We start from the raw sequence: 18,205 nt of genomic DNA, 5'->3' as shown, positions 1-18,205 counted from the left end.
AGAGCAACTTAGCATGCATGCATCCAGGTGATCAGAAAACTGTCTATAAAAAATGAGAGAAGGCTGTTCTTACACAGGAAAGACCAAAAGGCCTAGAGATGTGATGCCTTCCCAGATCTAAAACTACCACTACCACCCACCTGACATCTGATCACAGCACTATAAATTCCTTTTACCCAGTGAAAGTAGAGTCTGTTGGCTCATGGCTGGTAACTGAGAGTTCCTCACACCTCCAACCTAACTTAAGAATGCTAAGTATCAACAAAGCTTTTCCCAAATGTCCTGTTAGAATGGCCACACGGGTTCTATGAAGTGAGAAACTAGAGAAATATAATTTAGTTAGAATTACAAAATTTTTAACAAAGTTTCTCTACAGAATTTTTAAAACAGAATTTGGAATAATTTTGTATCATATATGGAGAACTGGTTTAAAAAATTAAATAAGGAACAAGAAGTTGGATGTTTCCATATGTTTTCCACAATAAAAGGTTTGGGACAGTTCCTAATACTTTCATAAATGACACAGAAGACAATACAGAGAAATATTTCAAACAGAGTGGGATAAACTGAGAAAACGGCTTAAGCCATGTGAATGAGCATAATACTATTAGCCTTTGATTTAGGCAAGTTAAAAGCAGAATGCCTACAGGAAAATTAAGTAATCCACATAGTAATTAAAATACGAGGGTTTTGAACTAGTTTCACCTAATAAAAAGTCATCCCAATACATGTTGATACCTCATGACATTAGCCCAGAATCTCTGATAGGGTTCTTTACAGAAGAGACCCAATAAATAATTGATTATTTAAATATACTACTGTAGAGAGAAAGACTAACAGATTAGTCACTCAGGCACATCTGACTCTTTGCAACCCCATGGGCTGTAGTCCACCAGGCTCCTCTGTCCATGGAATACTCCAGGCAAGAATATTGGAGTGGCTGGCCATTCCCTTCTCCAAGGGATCTTCCCGACCCAGGGATCAAACCCAGGTCTCCTGCACTGCCAGCAGATTCTTTACCATCTGAGCCACCAGGGAAGCCCAAGGACTAATACAAAATATCAAAATTACATTCTTACCTTTGCAAAAAACCATGGTATTCTCTTTCAATGAGTGACACCAACCAACAACTGGGAACAAGAACAAGCCAAGAACTCAGGGGTCATCTTCCTCTTCAAGGGCATCTAATAGGATCATCAAGTCCCACCAACTCTGTCCTAAACTATCTCGACTCAGTCTCTTTTCCATGTCCATTCTTGGTACAAAGACTTCGCTATCACTTCTTTCTAAGCTATTATAGTAACTTCTTATCTGCAATTCTTCCCTCACTAGCCTATCCACCACAACACCCTCCCAGGGCAGTCTTTCTAAAGCAGATACCATCAAGTATTCCCATGTTTCTAGTTTCTGTCATGTCTCCTCACTGCCTATTGCATAAAGTACAAACAACTTAACAGGATTCAGACTCTTCTGATCTCAGACCCTCTCCAGTTTGTATCTACTAGCTAACACTGAACTACTGGTAACGCTGTAGTGCTGTTCCATATTTCTTTGCCTCTCAACATGCTGGTTCCTCTGCTTGGAATTTCCTTCCTCATCCTCTGGCCTCTTGAACAACCTTAATGTTCCAATATCCAGTTAGTTTACCTCCACTTTTAAGACTTTCTTTCCTCAGTCATACGCTCCTTTCTCTGGCTTCATTTATCACAGCAGAGCCCCATTCTCTGTCCTCCTGACTACAAGGACAGGGCACAGACACCCACTTCTGTATCCCCAGCACATGCATTAATCATCAGCAGCACACCCGGCAATGCTTGCTGAATAAACAAATGAGCAAAAGACCAAAAAGAACAAGACTTCTGAACCTACGACCATTCTCACAGTTTTGGTAACCACACTAAGAAGCAGTTAAATAGGTAGAAATATTTAGAGAAAGGCAATTACAAAAAGTAAAGAAAGGAAAAAAAAAAAGCAGCTTTTTCATCATAAGGAAAGATGAAAGAAAACAGGCTTCTTCAATTTACAGAGTATGAGATGGGTAATAACTAAAGGTAAAGTTACTATGTATAAAATAAATAAGCAAAAAAGATACATTGTACAGCACAGGGAAATACAGCCATTGTTTTGTAATAAACTTAAATGGAGTATAATCTATAAAAATATTGACACACACAAAAAGCACAAAAGATAAATGGAACAAACATGATATTGTTTACTAAATCCTGGAAGTGTTCAACCATGTATATTAAAAGGAGTTCTTTTTAGGAATTCTATTATTTAATTTGACAGAGAGTAAACTTAAACTCAAGGCAGTAAGCCAGAACGACAACAGTGCAAGTGGACTGCATGGAAAAGCACCTAGCACAGTGCCAAGCACGAAACATGCATCTGACACAGGCTATTACCATGGCTTCCAATAGTAGAGTGTGCGACTCCCTCTATAGGAAGTACATGACTATCAACAATAATCAGTACCTTTCAGTCCACAACAACTCTTTGAAGGTAACACAGAGGCACACATCTATTACTAAAAGAGCTCCTTGTTACAGGAAGTAAATACAGTCCCTCAGCATCCACATGGGATTTGTTTTAGGAACTCTGCATACCCTCCACCCCTGCCACTGGAAACCAAATTCCACAGATACTCACTCAAACCCCTTATAAAATTGTGTAGTATTTGCATATAATCTATGCACATCCTCCCATGTACTTTGAACCATCTCTAGATTACCTATTACAACACTATACAAATGATTATAAATATGATGTAAATGCTATGTAAGTAGGTGCCAGCATAGCAAATTCAAGTTTTGCTTTTTAAAACTTTCAATTTCCCCCCTGGTTGGTTGAATCCATGGATGCAGGATGCAGGAACACAGTGGGCTGACTGTATGTCTATCTACTACTGCAAAAAAAGCAGCCTTTACTTTTTGATACTTCTTATTCTGCCATACCACTCATTGAGTCTGCCTAAGAAATGCCTGTACTGTATCTTTCCCTTCTCTTAACCACTCTTTTAAGGAGAATATTCCACTGACAGAAAAGCATGTATGTACGCTAGATGCATACACACAGATATAACCACATACACATACTCATTCTTTGCTTTGTGCAAGCAACAGTCTTCAAATACTTCTCAATCTACTGCCTCTGATTCAAAAACCTCACTATTTAGCTACTACTAGTTTAGAAAAACATTCTCAAATTCAACTGGTAGGAAATACATATGAAGAAAAGTTTTAAAAATAACATTAAGTTATAAAGTTTAAATTAAGGTAATTAACTAATTTCTTTTTGAATGAAGAGAAAAGAAGACGGCTAAAATAACTCTAGCACTTCTCTTTACCATCTATCAGAATCACTTGGAAGACTTGTCAAAACAAGTCTGGGTCCATTCCAGTTTCTGATTCAGTTAAGTCTGGGTTTAGGACCTGGGAATCTGCATTTCTAATAATTTCCCAGATGACATGGTCATCTGGGCCACACTTTGAAAACAACAGCTTTAAACTATTTGAAATGAGAAAGATTTTGCAGGTGAATAAAATAAGGCTGAAATAACTGATACAGACTTCCTGATGACCAAGCTAAAGTCTTTTAATCGTTAGGGTTCAGTTATTATCTTGTATATGCTTTATGGACTTTCAAGGACATGCACAACACATTTCTGCTCATTTCAATAGACATCTAAGCATACCTTGGAGATTCATATATAAAAACTATGTTTATATTAAATTAGGTCTACTACATGTGCAAAAGTATTGTCTAAAACAACCAAATATACTTTAATTTCAAAATATAGCTAAAAACAATACTAACCATCATCTGACAATGCAGAGTTGTTATAAATCTTCAATCTGTAAAAACTGCAATATTTGCAGAACACAATAAAATGAAGCAGAAATCCAGGCAGTCTTTAGCAACTGATTAAATATGGAGAGTAACAGAGAAAGGACTAACAGTTGATAATGCCATTAACAAAAAATGCAGTGATCTCTTCCATCTTAAAACAAAACATAACAAACATTCAAGAGAACATCCTCTGGACCTTACACTTGTAGCTAATGACTTGCTCCTTCTCTCTTCACAGCCAAACTTCTCTAAACTTCTCTTCATTCACTATTTCACTCATCTATTTTGAAGAATATTTTTTGCCCTCAAATGCCACGAAAACTCCTGTTTAAAAGTCTCCAGTAACCTCTATGTTGCCAAATCCAACAGAAATCTCAGTCTTCAGTATACTCCACCTCTAAGGAGCAACCACTTCAGCTTACCATTCCTTCCTCTTTGAAACACCAACAGTGTGAAGAATACAAACTGGAGTCAGACAAACCTGGATTCAAAAACCAACTTCTCCGGTGGCTACTCAGTGGTCTTGAGCAAATTATATAGTCCCCTCTTGGGTCATTTCCCTGATCTATAAAATAGAGATAATAAAAGCACCTACACTTCATACATTTACAAGCATTCAGTTCAGTTTAGTCGCTCAGTCATGTCCGACTCTTTGCGACCCCATGAATCGCAGCACGCCAGGCCTCCCTGTCCATCACCAACTCCCGGAGCTTACTCAAACTCATGTCCATCGAGTCAGTGATGCCATCCATCTCATCCTCTGTTGTCCCCTTCTCCTCCTGCCCCCAATCCTTCCCAGCATCAGGGTCTTTTCCAATGAGTCAACTCTTCACATGAGGTGGCCAAAGTTTCAGCTTCAACATCAGTCCTTCCAATGAACACCCAGGACTGATCTCCTTTAGGATGGACTGGTTGGATCTCCTTGCAGTTCAAGGGACTCTCAAGAGTCTTCTCCAACACCACAGTTCAAAAGCATCAATTTTTCGGTGCTCAGCTTTCTTCACAGTCCAACTCTCACATCCATACATGACCACTGGAAAAACCATAGTCTTGACTAGACGGACCTTTGTTGGCAAAGTAGTATCTCTGATTTTTAATATGCTATCTAGGTTGGTTATAACTTTACTTCCAAGGAGTAAGCATCTTTTAATTTCAAAAGCAAATATCTTTTAATTTACAAGCATTAAATGAGTAAAAATACACTAATGCTTAGAACAGTGCGTGATAATCACAGGGCACCACAGTCCCTTGGTTTCCAAGACACCAAGGAAACCATTGGTGTCTTGATTTTCCTCATATTGCTCTGTTCCCTCTTTCTCTCCCTCTTTGCAAGTCACTCCTTGTTTGAAGTGAAGTCAAAGTGAAAACTGCTCAGTCTTGTCTGACTCTTTGTGACTCCATGGACTATACTGTCAATGAAATTCTCCAGGCCAGAATACTGGAGTGGGTAGCCTTTCCCTTCTCCAAGAGATCTTCCCAACCCAAGGATCAAACCCAGGTCTCCCACATTGCAGGTGGATTCTTTACCAGCTGAGCCACAAGGGAAGCCCACGTGTGAACTACCACACATGTGCCGATGAAACCCAGCTGTATGCTAATAAGCTCTTTCTAAAGCCCAGAATGGGCCTTCCTTTGTGGCTCAGACGGTAAAGAATCTGTCTGCAATGCAGGAGACCTGGGTTCAATCCCTGGGTCGGGAAGATCCCCTGAAGAAAGAAATGGCAACCCATTCCAGTATCCTTGCCTGGAAAATCCCATGGATGGAGAGCTTGCCAGGCTACATATAGTCCATGGGGTCACAAAGAGTCAGACATGAGTGACTAACACTAACTAAAGCCCAAAACCAGTTACCTGCTCAACAGTTCTACCGGGATGTCTCACAGATACTTCACCCTCAACCTATCCAAACTTACTCAAAACTGAATGTAAGCCCTTCCCTTCAATCTCCAAACCTGCTCTTCCTTCAGAGTGACTTGTATCTCAGTAAAAGGACTCCAGCACAAACCATTCACAGGAGAAAAACTTGGGAGTATATGCATATATATATATATCCATTAACCCTGCCCTTCATAGAACCAACGAACCAAAGTCCTTTGACTCTATTTCCTAAATGTTTGTGAAGACCTCTATAATTCTGTTGTCAGTCTCTCGAGCATACTAGCATTTTATCTTACCTGAACTGTTTTTATTCCAATCCCAAAGAAAGGCAATGCCAAAGAATGCTCAAACTACTGCACAACTGCACTCATCTCACACACTAGCAAAGTAATGGTCAAAATTCTCCAAGTCAGGCTTCAACAGTACGTGAACTGTGAACTTCCAGATGCTCAAGCTGGATTTAGAAAAGGCAGAGGAACCAGAGATCAAATTGCCAATATCTGTTGGATCATCGAAAAAGCAAGAGAGTTCCAGAAAGACATCTACTTCTGCTTTATTGACTATGCCAAAGCCTTTGACCGTGTAGATTACCCCATGGTCACCCTTCAGGTGTCGGCTTTAAAGGCTTTCTCAAGAAAAGGTGTTCTCTAATGCCTGCTGGCACTCCTGAAGCTTAGATTACGTCACCCTATTATACACCTTCACTGCATCCTATATTTATCTTTATAGTCCTTTGTGTAACTACAACTAACATTACTAGCATTAAGTATTTAATATCTGACTTCCCTAACACTGTAATCTTGTGACAGAGGGACCACGCCTCTCTGGCTCATCACTGTATCCCAAGTGCTCTGCCTGGTGTCTGACATGTCATTAAGTGCTTGAAACATTTTCTCATTCCTACCTCTTTGCATTAACCTCTTTGCGTTAACTGGTCCCTCAGCCTAGAGCTCTGCTGACCCAGATCTGGTCACTCAAGTCCTTGAACTTCACAAGACTGGCTCCACATCACTCAGGTCACAGTTACAAAACACCATCTTGTCAGGGAGCCTTTACCAATGACCCAAGCTCAAGGAGTGATCCCCACACTACAAGTATTTCATCCCCCTCTTAATTTCTTCAAAGTAGCCAGCGCTATCTGAAACCAGTTATTTGGAAGTTCTAAAAAGCAAGGCCCAAACTGAGTGCCTGACACAGATTAAGCATTCAGCAAACATTTAAGTGAATGTATCTCCTTAAAGAGAAAAGATGACTTGGAGAACATCCTAAATAGAAAAACATTTACAAGCTGTATTCCAACGAAGTTGAAGAAGAGGCAGTGTATCTTAGACTGCATACTATGAATCCTGGCTCCTTCCCTACTTAGCTGTATGCATGCTTAGTCGCTCAGGAGTCTCCGACTCTCTGTGACCCCATGGGCTGTAGCCTGCCAGGTTCCTCTGTCCACAGGATTCTCTAGGCAAGAATACTGGAGTGGGCTGCCATTCCCTTTCCGAGGATCTTCCTGACCCAGGGATTGACCCTGGGTCTCCTGCACGGCACTAGATTCTTTACTGTCTGAGCCATTGGCTTGGGTTACTTAGCTTTATAACCTCTGGTAAGTTACTTAACTGCACTATGTCTCAGTTTCCAAACCAGAAAATGGGAATCATAGAACCTACCTCAAGGGGTTGCTGAAATTAAATCAGTTAATATATGTAAAATGCCAGTACCAAGCACACAATATACACTCAATGTACACTACCATCTATCAGACAGGACTTTCTCCCTCTGTTTCAAATATACAAGGTGGCTTTTCCTTTATCTCATCCACCCAAAAAGCGCTCCTTTGGGTTTTTTTTTTCTTTTGCACACTGTGCAACTCCAATGGCATCTTTCACACAGTTTAAGAAATGTGAATGATACCCTCTGGAATTGTGTAACATGGTAGCACCATCCCCATTTTCTATTAACTCCCAGATGTGTGATTATCAAAACAATAAAATGACCAAAAGACAAAAAATAGAAATGTACTTTGTAAATGATTAAAATACTACAAAACAAGCACTATATTTACAAATCTACATTCTCTCAAAGTTACTGTCAAAAAAAAAGGAAGGCTGGCTAGATGATACAAAAGAGTTTTGACACAAAAGCATTTGTAACTTCTGTGATCCAGGGATATATGAAAATGAATTAAGGTTAGGAAAGGGAAGTCACTCAGTTGTGCCCGACTCTTTGCGACCCCATGGACAGTAGCCTGCACCAAGCTCCTCCATCTATGGGATTTTGTAGGCAAGAATACTGGAGTGGGTTGCCGTTTCCTTCTCCAGGGAATCTTCCCGACCCAAGGATCGAACTCAGGTCTCCCGCATTGTAGACAGATACTTTACCATTTGAGCCACCAGGGAAGTCTACCTTAAATTCACACTGAGGGCCACACCAGTTCATCAGATTGTTTCTCAGGAAGAGCCATGGGTTATTCAGCCACAGGGTAATCAACCATATTTCAATATTTGCTCGTGTCAACACCACACCTTTTATCTTTTTTTTCTATTCCTCAAAGAGAGTATCAAAACATTATAACTTTATTATTGATCTCAAGACAGTGAGTATTTACTATGGTTACCCACATTAGTCAATCTTAGAATAAGTGAAGTGAAAGTCACTCAGTCATGTCCAACTCTTTGCCATCCCATGGCCTGTATGTAGCCTGCCAGGTTCCTCTGTCCATGGAATTCTCCAGGTAAGAATACTGGAGTGGGTAGCTGTTCCCTTCTCCAGGGGAATCTTCCTAACCCAGGTCTCCCACATTGCAAGGTGGATTCTCTACCATCTGAGCCACCAGGGAATAAGTTAAAAGGAGTAATAAAGAAATCTGAAACTAGGTTGAGGACTTGTCATGACCATGAAGTTACTTCTGTGAAAATTCAACAACAACAAAAAAACCATTTCATGTTTATTTGGGCAAAGCCCTGGAAAACTCAATCTGAGATGATTTCGAGATGTTCCGTGTTGGACTTAAACCTCTAAGGTTAACAGCAGATAATCAGGATGGAGACCCAGAACCCATCGACTGAATCTCTCTTTAAATCTGAATTTTCAAACTCCCACTATTACTGGATAATTCTCTGCTGTAGGAAATGTTTAATGCAATGTTTTAACAGCATCCCTAGTCTCTACCCACTAAAATACCAGCAGTACACCCCTAGTCTGACAATCAAAAATGTCTCCAGATATTGTTAAATGTCCCCCCTGACAGGGCAAAAATTACCCCCAGCTGAGAATCTCTGTTTTAAATAAATCTGTCCCAACTGTCTAAAATATCCACCAATATTCTCACCTCCCTCTTTTAAATACCCCCCCACTGATCTACCTGATAATCGAGATAATCCCATAATCCACCTTAATTTATTTCTTTGCCTCCAGAATCCTCAGAATTCACTTAGCAGTACAACTCTCTCAATAACAGGTCAGTTCTCTTTTTTAAAACTAGAGTTGGTAATGCAGTTGGTACGAGGACTCTGGGCTCATGATCCCCAGTCAAACACTCTTTTCCATCGAAATACACTGCCATCCATCAGACAGCAAGTTTTGTCAGTCCTTCATTGCCCAAGAGTCTTGCTTCTATCCTTCCCTTCCATTTCTACTATCCATCCCCCAGTGTGGTGGTTCTGAAACTTCTGCACGCATCAAAACCACCTGGCTTGTTAAAAACACAGGTTACTGGGCCCCAACCTCAGAGTTTCTGATTCAGCAAGAATGGGGCAGGGTCCAAAAATACACATTTCTAAGCAGCTCCCAGATTCACAGATAAGGTCTACCTTGCTGGTAAGGGGACCACAGTTTGAAAACCACTGAACTTGAGTGCAGGTACCTATCACCTCAAGAGGTAATATGTTTCAATCTTCTTTCAGACACCTTCCTGACATAAAACTACAAAAATATTACTCCTAAAACACCACTCTGATCAAATTAGTGTTCAATTAAAACAAACCATAACTTGTAGTGGCTCTGTATTTTCCATACCCAGCTTTCATAATTGTTTAAAATGTGTTCCCTACATTACCAACACTACCTCCCAGAACAAATCTTCTACTTTAGTCCTATTAACCTAACAGTTTATCAGACCCCCCACTCCATAGTAAAGCTTATGCTGTCTTTACCTTCTGCAAGGCCACCCTCTTCCCTCCTCCTCTCTACCTACCTGAAGGAGGCCTTCACCACTGTATTTGTCAAAACCACTGGTTTGGTCACTATCTGCTGCCTTTTATCTTTATGCTTTAAGTTTTTACCAAGTACTCACAGATAGAGAAAACCCCCAAGAACCTAAAATTTAAAACAGAAAACAATGATATGAGTGACATGCATAAATAAAAGGCTTGACACATATACAAACTACACAAATATTGCTACTTTAATAGGCCAAGTGCAATAAGTTCAGAACTGACAAAAAAAGAAAGAACACACTAACTTTTAAAAAACATGATCAAATGTTGGCTGTCAAGTATTTGTAGCCATCTCATTTAGGATGTTCAGCAGTGATCTGTTAGGAAAGAAATTGCAAAAGTAGCCTCAAAAAAAGATAAAGTACTCAGTTTACAACTTCCTACAACAGGAGTACCTATTTGTTTTCTGTATGAAATACACTGCAAGAGAGATAATAAGGAGTGAAAGGAGAAACAGGGTTCAAGGTCTGGCTCCACCCCTTACCAACTTTGTGATCCTGGTCAAGTCAAGGCAGCTCCCTAGGCCTCTATTTCCGTAACAAAAATATTAAAGTTTAAAATTATACCATCTACCTTACAGGGTTGTTTTGAGGATTAAAGGTAATGTGTTTGGAAGAACCTGGCCTAGTACCTAACACATGATAAATGTTCACTGAATTTTAATCTCTGTTGATAGGAAAGCACAATGCAAAAACACAGTATCATCCCAAAAGTGAGACCAAGAGAGCAAATCAATAAAACCTGACTAAGGACGTCCATTCCCCAAGAGGAAAAATAAAGAGACATAAAATAAGAATGTCATGTCCCTCTGCATGGTATATACCAAATGTATCCATTCCCCAACTTAACAGTCAAAACCAAGACTTGAGAGTAACACAACCACCATCACTTTCAACTTCACAACCATGTTTATCTTAAAAGTCAGCAAAAACCTTAACACAGACGGTTTAACAGGATTTGAGGAAGAACTTATTTTAGTATATGTGCTGCCAAAGCGAGCACTGAGGAAGAACTTAAAATTCAGACTGAGCTTTTACAGTTAACTAATATTTTCTTATTTGTTGTAGTGGCCTAAATACTATAAATGTGTTCATGTGGCATGTGTGCTAAACGTTTAAGTTTTCATTTGTTAGAGCTTAGGCATTCTGGTTCTTATGTATATACTACAGAACCCAAAACCCCAAGAGTGTGCTCATCCCTGTACACCAAACTCTCCTCCATTCTTGATCCATTCCTAGCAGTCAAGAAAACTCATAGCAAAAGAAAGTATTTATGAGGGGTTTCCACAATATCAACAAATACTTACTGAGCATTTTCTATATATTGCAGACTGAGAGTACTTTCTTCTCTCTTTTTGAAGCTACTTATCAAGCACTTTCTATGTGTCAGGCAGTATTCAAAGCATCTAGTAGATACCACAAACAAAAACAAAGTCCCAAATTTCAAGGAGCTTATACTCTAATGGAGATATATGCACAAACTTAAGTATGACAGTGATGAATGCTCAACAAAATAAAACAAGTAACAGGGCTTAAACACATCCCTCATTCTGGGTCCCCAAAATACAGATCACTGTGGAAGACTGATGTTTAAGTATAAAGAATTAGCTCCCTCATTATCTGCATTTTGAATACCAAAACTAGGCAATAAGATTTTCCTATATTACTAGAAAAGAGACTGCAACAATATACTCTTTCACCAAGAACCTGACAGTTAAGTCTAATGGAATAATTATAAATAAGCAAACTCAACAATTTAGACTATGCTATAATTTTTTCAATTTTTAAGCTATGGGGAAAAAATGGCTTAAAATTAGGTTTTTGTGTTGCCTGGTTTATTCCTGGCCAGAAAAACCTTAGAGAGAGTACATTCAAAGTGGGACTGTTTGTAAAAGGGTTAATCTGTTTATTGCTCCTGAATCTGGGGATACAATTTTAAGGATAACTCAAAGGTGAGAATATCATAAGGGCTTGGTGCCCTCTGTTTCCTGCAACAGATAAATGATTCAGCTACTTCACAGAGAATCATATATAACGCACATTAACAGGATTGAGCATCCAATAGTGTAATAATATCCTTTAGAAAATCTCTTAATTTCATCATCATGATTGACAAGCAAGCTGAATTCTCAAGTAAATCAGCATCTCTCCCTTCAGATAACAGTACTAGCTTAAGTCAAGAGAAAAAAGTACTCAGAAATATAAAAGAGAAAAAAGCATAACTTCTTTTACCCTGAAGCATACTGTCTGAAGTACACTGTCTTTGCTTTCTTTTTACACTAATTTAATCATTCATTTGTTTCTACAATTGCCTTTGACAGGGGCTAGTGAATTTTTTCCATACCAAATGTAACTACACCTTACTCATTTACTTTAATGCACATTATTTTGCCGTTGACTTTCTATGCAATAGCAAGAACTACTTAGAATTGGTGTGACTTCAAAAACCTAAAAGATCATCAGCTACAACTGCTAAGGATTTAACTAATATTTTAGACTAAGAAACTCTAAAATACTATATAGAACATTCCCTGTAAATGAATGTTTATATATACATGGCTGTGACAAGCATTCAAAACTGCTCCAACACTTTGGCTCCTGAAACCAAAGTAAGGAACAAAAGTTCCATAATTAGCACCTGGCAATGTTTCTCAGTAAGGTCCCACATCCAAGTTTACTAGGAATACAGAAATAAGTCATCTCTACCTCAGGACAACCAAATAACCACCTATCACCAAAACTGAAGGTTCTATTCCTCTCACTTTAATACCTCCTTAGGGATGTCAACTTGCCATGGAGAGCTATCTGGCTTTCTTCTAGAAATCTATAAACAAAACTACTAATATTTTCATTAAAAACAAAATATTTTCATTAAAAACATACATACCATCTTCAAAGGTGTAATTCTCCTCCACAAATACTAGTTTGACAAAAGAAAAGCCAATTTTTAAAAACTATTTCTGGGGACTTCCCTGATGATCCAGTGGTTGAGAATCTGCCCTGCAATGCAGGGGACACGGGTTCAATCCCTGGTCAGGGAACTAAGATCCCACATGCTTTGGAGCATCTGAGTCTAAGAGTTGCAACTACAGCTCCAATGCCACGCCACAACTAAGACTAGTTGAAGCCAAAAATAAATTAATTAATTAAATTTTTAAAATAAATAAATAAATAAAAAATAATAAAAACTATTTCTGATTTTTTAAGATGACTTGTCACAAAGATGATATAAACCTCATAATTTATCTCACCAAATCCAAGTCAGTTAAAAGCATTCAAGAGGATCTAGTCAATCATGAATAATACATGTTCTTATTAGTAAGGATACAAATTTTTTTTTCGGATATGTGAAAGGTTCTCAACATAAAGAAGTCTTGTTCCAACATGAGTCTGGACTCAGACTGTTAATACTGGTACTACATTTTCTCTCCCAAGAAGCTATTTTGAAGATATGTCACAGAGGCACTACCATTTAGATTCCTCTAAAACAATATGGAAGTAAAAGCCGGTAACACTATAATCAATATACTAGGTGATGCAATTCAATTTGACAAACATATAGCATGAAACCAAACTTTAATCACAAAGCCAAGTTAGTATACCTGTCATTTATTCTCTTTCAAACTTTATGTTCCATGGCCAGTAACTGCAAAGCAAAACTAAATTCTATACTCTGACCTACTTTAAAGAGACACAGTGTTATAACTACTGCAAAAATTAGCCTTTATGTCATGTTAGTCTTAAAATTCCTCAAATAACTAACTTAACACAGAATTCTGTAATGTAAGTGTTGGACACAGAGCCATTAAGAGCTCGGTAGGCACACTGCCATTCAAAGCAGCCACCAATGTCATATCAAAAGTTACGTTATGGAAGGGATTTACACTTCAGACATAATTTTGTCATGCAATTTTAAAAAGGAAAACAAACATCAGTCACTCTAGACTCCAAGATTATTACCCAAAATTATAAGAAAGATTCTCCCACAATTTCTGCTTTATCCTCTTACACAACACTTTTACAAAATCACAAACCAGAAGTAAAAATCTGCTAGATAAAGAAAGGTTAATATATGCAACAGGTAGCAATCATTTTACAATTAAAAAAAAAAAAAACTTATCAGGACAAAAATCACACTCACCACTACCTTTCTACCTTGCTAAAAAATGTGAAAACTTGTTTTGAAAGACTAGATCCCAAGATAGCTTATTTACAAAACCAGCTCAGCAATCCTACCACCTGATATGATAAAAATGAATTCCAAATAGCGGTAACTAACTGGGAAAGAGTTTTGCAGCATCTTCTTTCTTTTCCCAAAGAAAAATTGAACTCAAGAAATGTCAAAACAAAAAATAAATCCCAAATGTACAAAATTCCACTAGTGATATACTTTATTTATAAAGCTTGGAGATAAAGAATTATAATCTCAACACAGACTGGGAGATAAGAAGCAAACCTCTGAAATAAGATTTATCAGAACATTATTGCCTACTGGACATATTAATACTTGCCAACATACACCACACCTTTTCAACAGTCACATTAAAGGGGTGGGGGTGGGGGTGTTCGAAGAACAGCTTATTCTCAAAGAGTCTGGAGATCAACAGAAAAAGAGAATCATTCTTTTTTGCTCCAAATTCAGTCTAAAATGCAGAGCCAAGTAAAACCAGCATAAATTCCTTCTTCTAAGTCTTTCAGTTCACCAAATTTACATAATACAGACAGTTCTGTGGCTTTCCTCATTCCCCACTCTACAAACATAAATTCAAAATTCTGAAATGAATATATGGTGAGTATTAATAAAGCTCTCTTTGAGGAAGAAAAACAAAAATCAAATTCTTTAACTCCAGCAGGGAAACCCTGAGAGGAAAACAGGGCCTAAAGGACAAAGTATCCACATGCAGACACAAGCTAATTCCCTCCAAATCATTACTAAGTAGAAATTTATTTCCATAAGAGAGATCACATACATCCCTCCCAAAATACAGAACTTTATCAGCATCCGGTATTCTACCTTCTCTCAATCAATACCCTTCAACACTATCAATGTTGATTTCTGTTTAAAAAAAAAAAAAAAGACAACCTTACTTCTACTCCCCAGCTCAAAGCCACAGATCTTGGTACACCATAATCTAAAAAAACAATTATACAGAACTATCCTTCCTCAAATAGCTTTGCTCCTAAAATGCACATTCTAATCTAACTCAATTAGATTTATTACAATTTCAATTTTCAGTATTTTGAAATTAGGAATCCTTGTCACGCTGTAATTCACAAAATCGTCTGATTTACAATCGTTTTAGCAGTGGTTAAAGGCTACCTATACATTCATTTCCAAATAGGATAACTATTACGGCTGTAACTACTTGGCCTAAAACCCACATGAGATATTATCTTCCCTCCTCCTCTGGGGCAGAGAGAAAAGCCACCTGAAAAGTTTTAATCACAGTATGTTCACAAATGGAAACAAAATAGTTATTCTGCTTCAAAATTGAAGGAGGGGAAAAAAAAGGCAAGTAAATACTAACCAATCTCTGGCTGTAACGAATCCTTTCTTCTTCGGGTTCCATCTCTCACTCTTCTGTTGAAATTATAGAAAGAAACCACTCCAGGGCTGCCTTCCTCTTCCTCCTTAGGAACCAGATTGCAACACTAAAGAATAATCATAGGAGCAGAGATGAGAACTCATCCTCGAACTCAAGCTTTTTTTCCTTGGAATGAAGTATTTAGGATATGTGTAAGTTAAAGTTTTCCTAAGAAACCGGGTTCCTCTTCATCAGTATGGAAACTCTCAGCTTTGGGGCAAGTGGTTCCAAACCAAGATCAACAATCACGTTACAACTGTCTGAGGCCTATAGGCAAAAGAAGACGGTTTCAGTTCCTTACAGTCGGGCTACACCACTTGTTTTCTCCCCACAGGATTACAATAGGCAAGGCTCCCCTTCACAGCAACATTAGCAAAAAAAAAAAAAAAAAAAAAGCGGCAGCGGGGGGGGTGGGGCGGGGGCCGGGTAGAACTTTTCTCTCCTAGAGCTGACCAGGTAAAGTAGGCACTGAACCAATCCAGATCCTAACCAAAATTTAGTTCTCTTCCACCCGCAATTAGAAACTAAATAAAAGGACAGGCTAACTACATAAAGAGAACAAGAAATGAGGATTGAAATGAAGACTCCAAAACAATTTCCTATACACCTCTAGTAAAATCCGTCTACAATCGTCGCCGTCCTTCCTAAACTCCCCAGATCTTTTCATTCCCAAACCACCCCAACACAAGATGCGTACAACTCAAGCAAATTCAAGAGAGTTGCAAATCAGAACAAAAATTAATCAGATCTTTCTGTTTAAAGTAATAAAATAAGCGATTTTACTTAGACATATAAGTCAAATTCATCTTTTCCAAACATTAAAAACCGGTTTGCGCGACGGTCGATCGCTAATACCAATGTTTTTCTTTTTCCTAAATAATTTTCAGGGATAATGGCTTCCACAGAGAATGCAGATTCTTTTTTGTAACTACATTATGGCCACGTTAAGAGCATCCTTTCAAAACTGCTACGAGACCCGAGGACCCGATGACACAGTTTGCAATAGCAGTTCGTAGCAGAGCCCTCCTGGAGGAAGCCCTCGCCCCAAGTCGAGAGGCAAACCGTGTTTGCACCCCCTGGGCGAGGACAGCCCTGGCTTGGGAACAGTCAGGGCCAGAGAAGAAAAAAATGGCAAATCTCGCCGGGTTCCCCCCGGGAAAGGCGTTTCAATGGTTCGTTCACCCATCAGAAAAAGAAATAGAAACTTTACATTAAGTCTTTAGCTAACACAACGAACCAAAACTTCCAAAGGGGGAGGGGGGTAAACGATAGGAGGGGGAATCTCACCGGGGATTTTGCTCTTGAGTTCTTGTCCAAGTGAGAAGTGAAAGATTCCAAAAACTGAAAAATTAAATCCCAAACGTCGTCTTCGGTTTTTTTCCGTGGATCAATCCAGTATCCAGAGGGTCAGAGAGACCCGGAAAAGAGAGGAAACAGTTGGTGAATCAAACCACCTCTTCTGGCTTTGGAGACCGGGAGTCGGAGGCGTCAGGAGAGGGGAGCGCGACCCCTCGGCGCCGAGCCCGGGGCGCCCCCGCCTCCCCCGGGCGAGCGGTCAGCAGCCCGAGCGCAAGTCCCGGACCAGCCCCGACCGCGGGGAGCGCCCTCTTCGCCGTGCCCTCGGCGAGCAGCCGCTCGGCCGCCTCCGGAGCCCGGGAGCGACGGCCGATCAGCTGAGACCGGCCGACCCGAGGCTGCCCGCGCCGCCCCGGCCCCCCGGAACGCGGGCCCCGGCCCCGGGGGGCGGAGAGGGCGGGAGCGGCGCGGCGCGCCGGGCTGGGGGCCCCGGGTCCCCTCGCGTCTCCCCCTCAGCCCTAGCTCCGCGCTGCGGGACGAGCCCCCGGCTACTCCCCAGTCGCAGAGGAAGGATTCCGGGGGATGGGCCCCTTGGCGTTGCCCCTCCTCCCGGAGCGCCCCCTGCCCAGGATAGACAGAGCGGCGACAGGCCCAGCCGCTGGGAAGGTGTTCTGCGAGCCGCAGCCGCCGCCGCCGCCGCCGCTGCAGGGGAGGGGTGTTGTTTCCCTCACACAGGAGGAGCCGCTGAAGCAGCCGCCGCCATTTTGAACCCGTCAGACTCTCACATACACACAGCTCCTCCGCGGCGCACTGCGCAGGCGCCGCCTCCCCACCCCTCCTTCTGCTCGCCTCTTCAGCCCCCACCCCCCTTCAACCCTCTCTTCGCTCCTTACCGCTCTCCGGGGTGCACGTGAACGCGCACGCGTCACTCCCCTAACGCGGATACTTTGCCGGCGCGCGCACGCGCGGATGCGTCGGCCTCGAATCGCCCGCGCCCCGCGACGCCGACGCGGCTCCCCGCCCCGCCTCGCGTCAGCCTGCCCGCCCTCCCGCCGGCCCACCGCCCCCGCTCCCCGTCGGCCTTCTTCCAGGGCTCCAGCTCGGCTCGCTGCTCGCGCCTGCGCGCAGGCCACGGATCCTCCTCCGCGCGCGCCCTGCCCCCCACACGCCCTCGCTCGAATACACACCTCGCCTCTGTGACCCCGCCCCTCGCCGGCCAGCTGCGCTGGCGGCCCTCCCCCACCTCGCCTGGGAGGGTGGTGACCCCCGACCCCCCAGAAAGCACAACACCCCCCAAACAGTGGGGAGAAGCGCCCCCGTCCCCTTCAACCGCCCTTTGCCCCAGTCAGCCCGTCACAGTCATACAACCTGAGGGCCGGGCGGCCTGGGC

At 41.1% G+C, this 18,205-nt stretch overlaps 1 protein-coding gene across 8 annotated transcripts in view; it reads right to left on the bottom strand.

The window, feature by feature from the left end:
* KDM2A (lysine demethylase 2A) overlaps positions 1–17,202 on the bottom strand; it is an 89,253-nt gene extending 72,051 nt beyond the window's left edge. The window contains exons 1-3 of one of the 8 annotated variants that reach the window (XM_065937870.1): positions 4,565–4,835; positions 4,331–4,414; positions 3,817–3,863 (exon numbers count right to left, since the gene is read on the bottom strand). In XM_065937870.1, coding sequence (XP_065793942.1) covers positions 3,817–3,822 — 6 coding nt within the window. In that variant the 5' untranslated portion in view covers positions 3,823–3,863; positions 4,331–4,414; positions 4,565–4,835. Of the gene's footprint in view, positions 1–3,816; positions 3,864–4,271; positions 4,415–4,564; positions 4,841–9,913; positions 10,036–11,241; positions 11,341–15,462; positions 15,587–16,806 lie in introns of those variants that run through there. The other 7 variants (XM_065937869.1, XM_065937871.1, XM_065937867.1 and 4 more) reach the window with 7 other exon arrangements.
* Positions 17,203–18,205: the final 1,003 nt, after the last annotated feature.

This window comes from Muntiacus reevesi, chromosome 5, assembly GCF_963930625.1.
Source record: "Muntiacus reevesi chromosome 5, mMunRee1.1, whole genome shotgun sequence".
Classification (NCBI taxonomy): domain Eukaryota; kingdom Metazoa; phylum Chordata; class Mammalia; order Artiodactyla; family Cervidae; genus Muntiacus; species Muntiacus reevesi.
The sequence above is the reverse complement of the archived record's forward strand: the minus strand, read 5'-3'. Positions and strand labels throughout refer to the sequence as shown.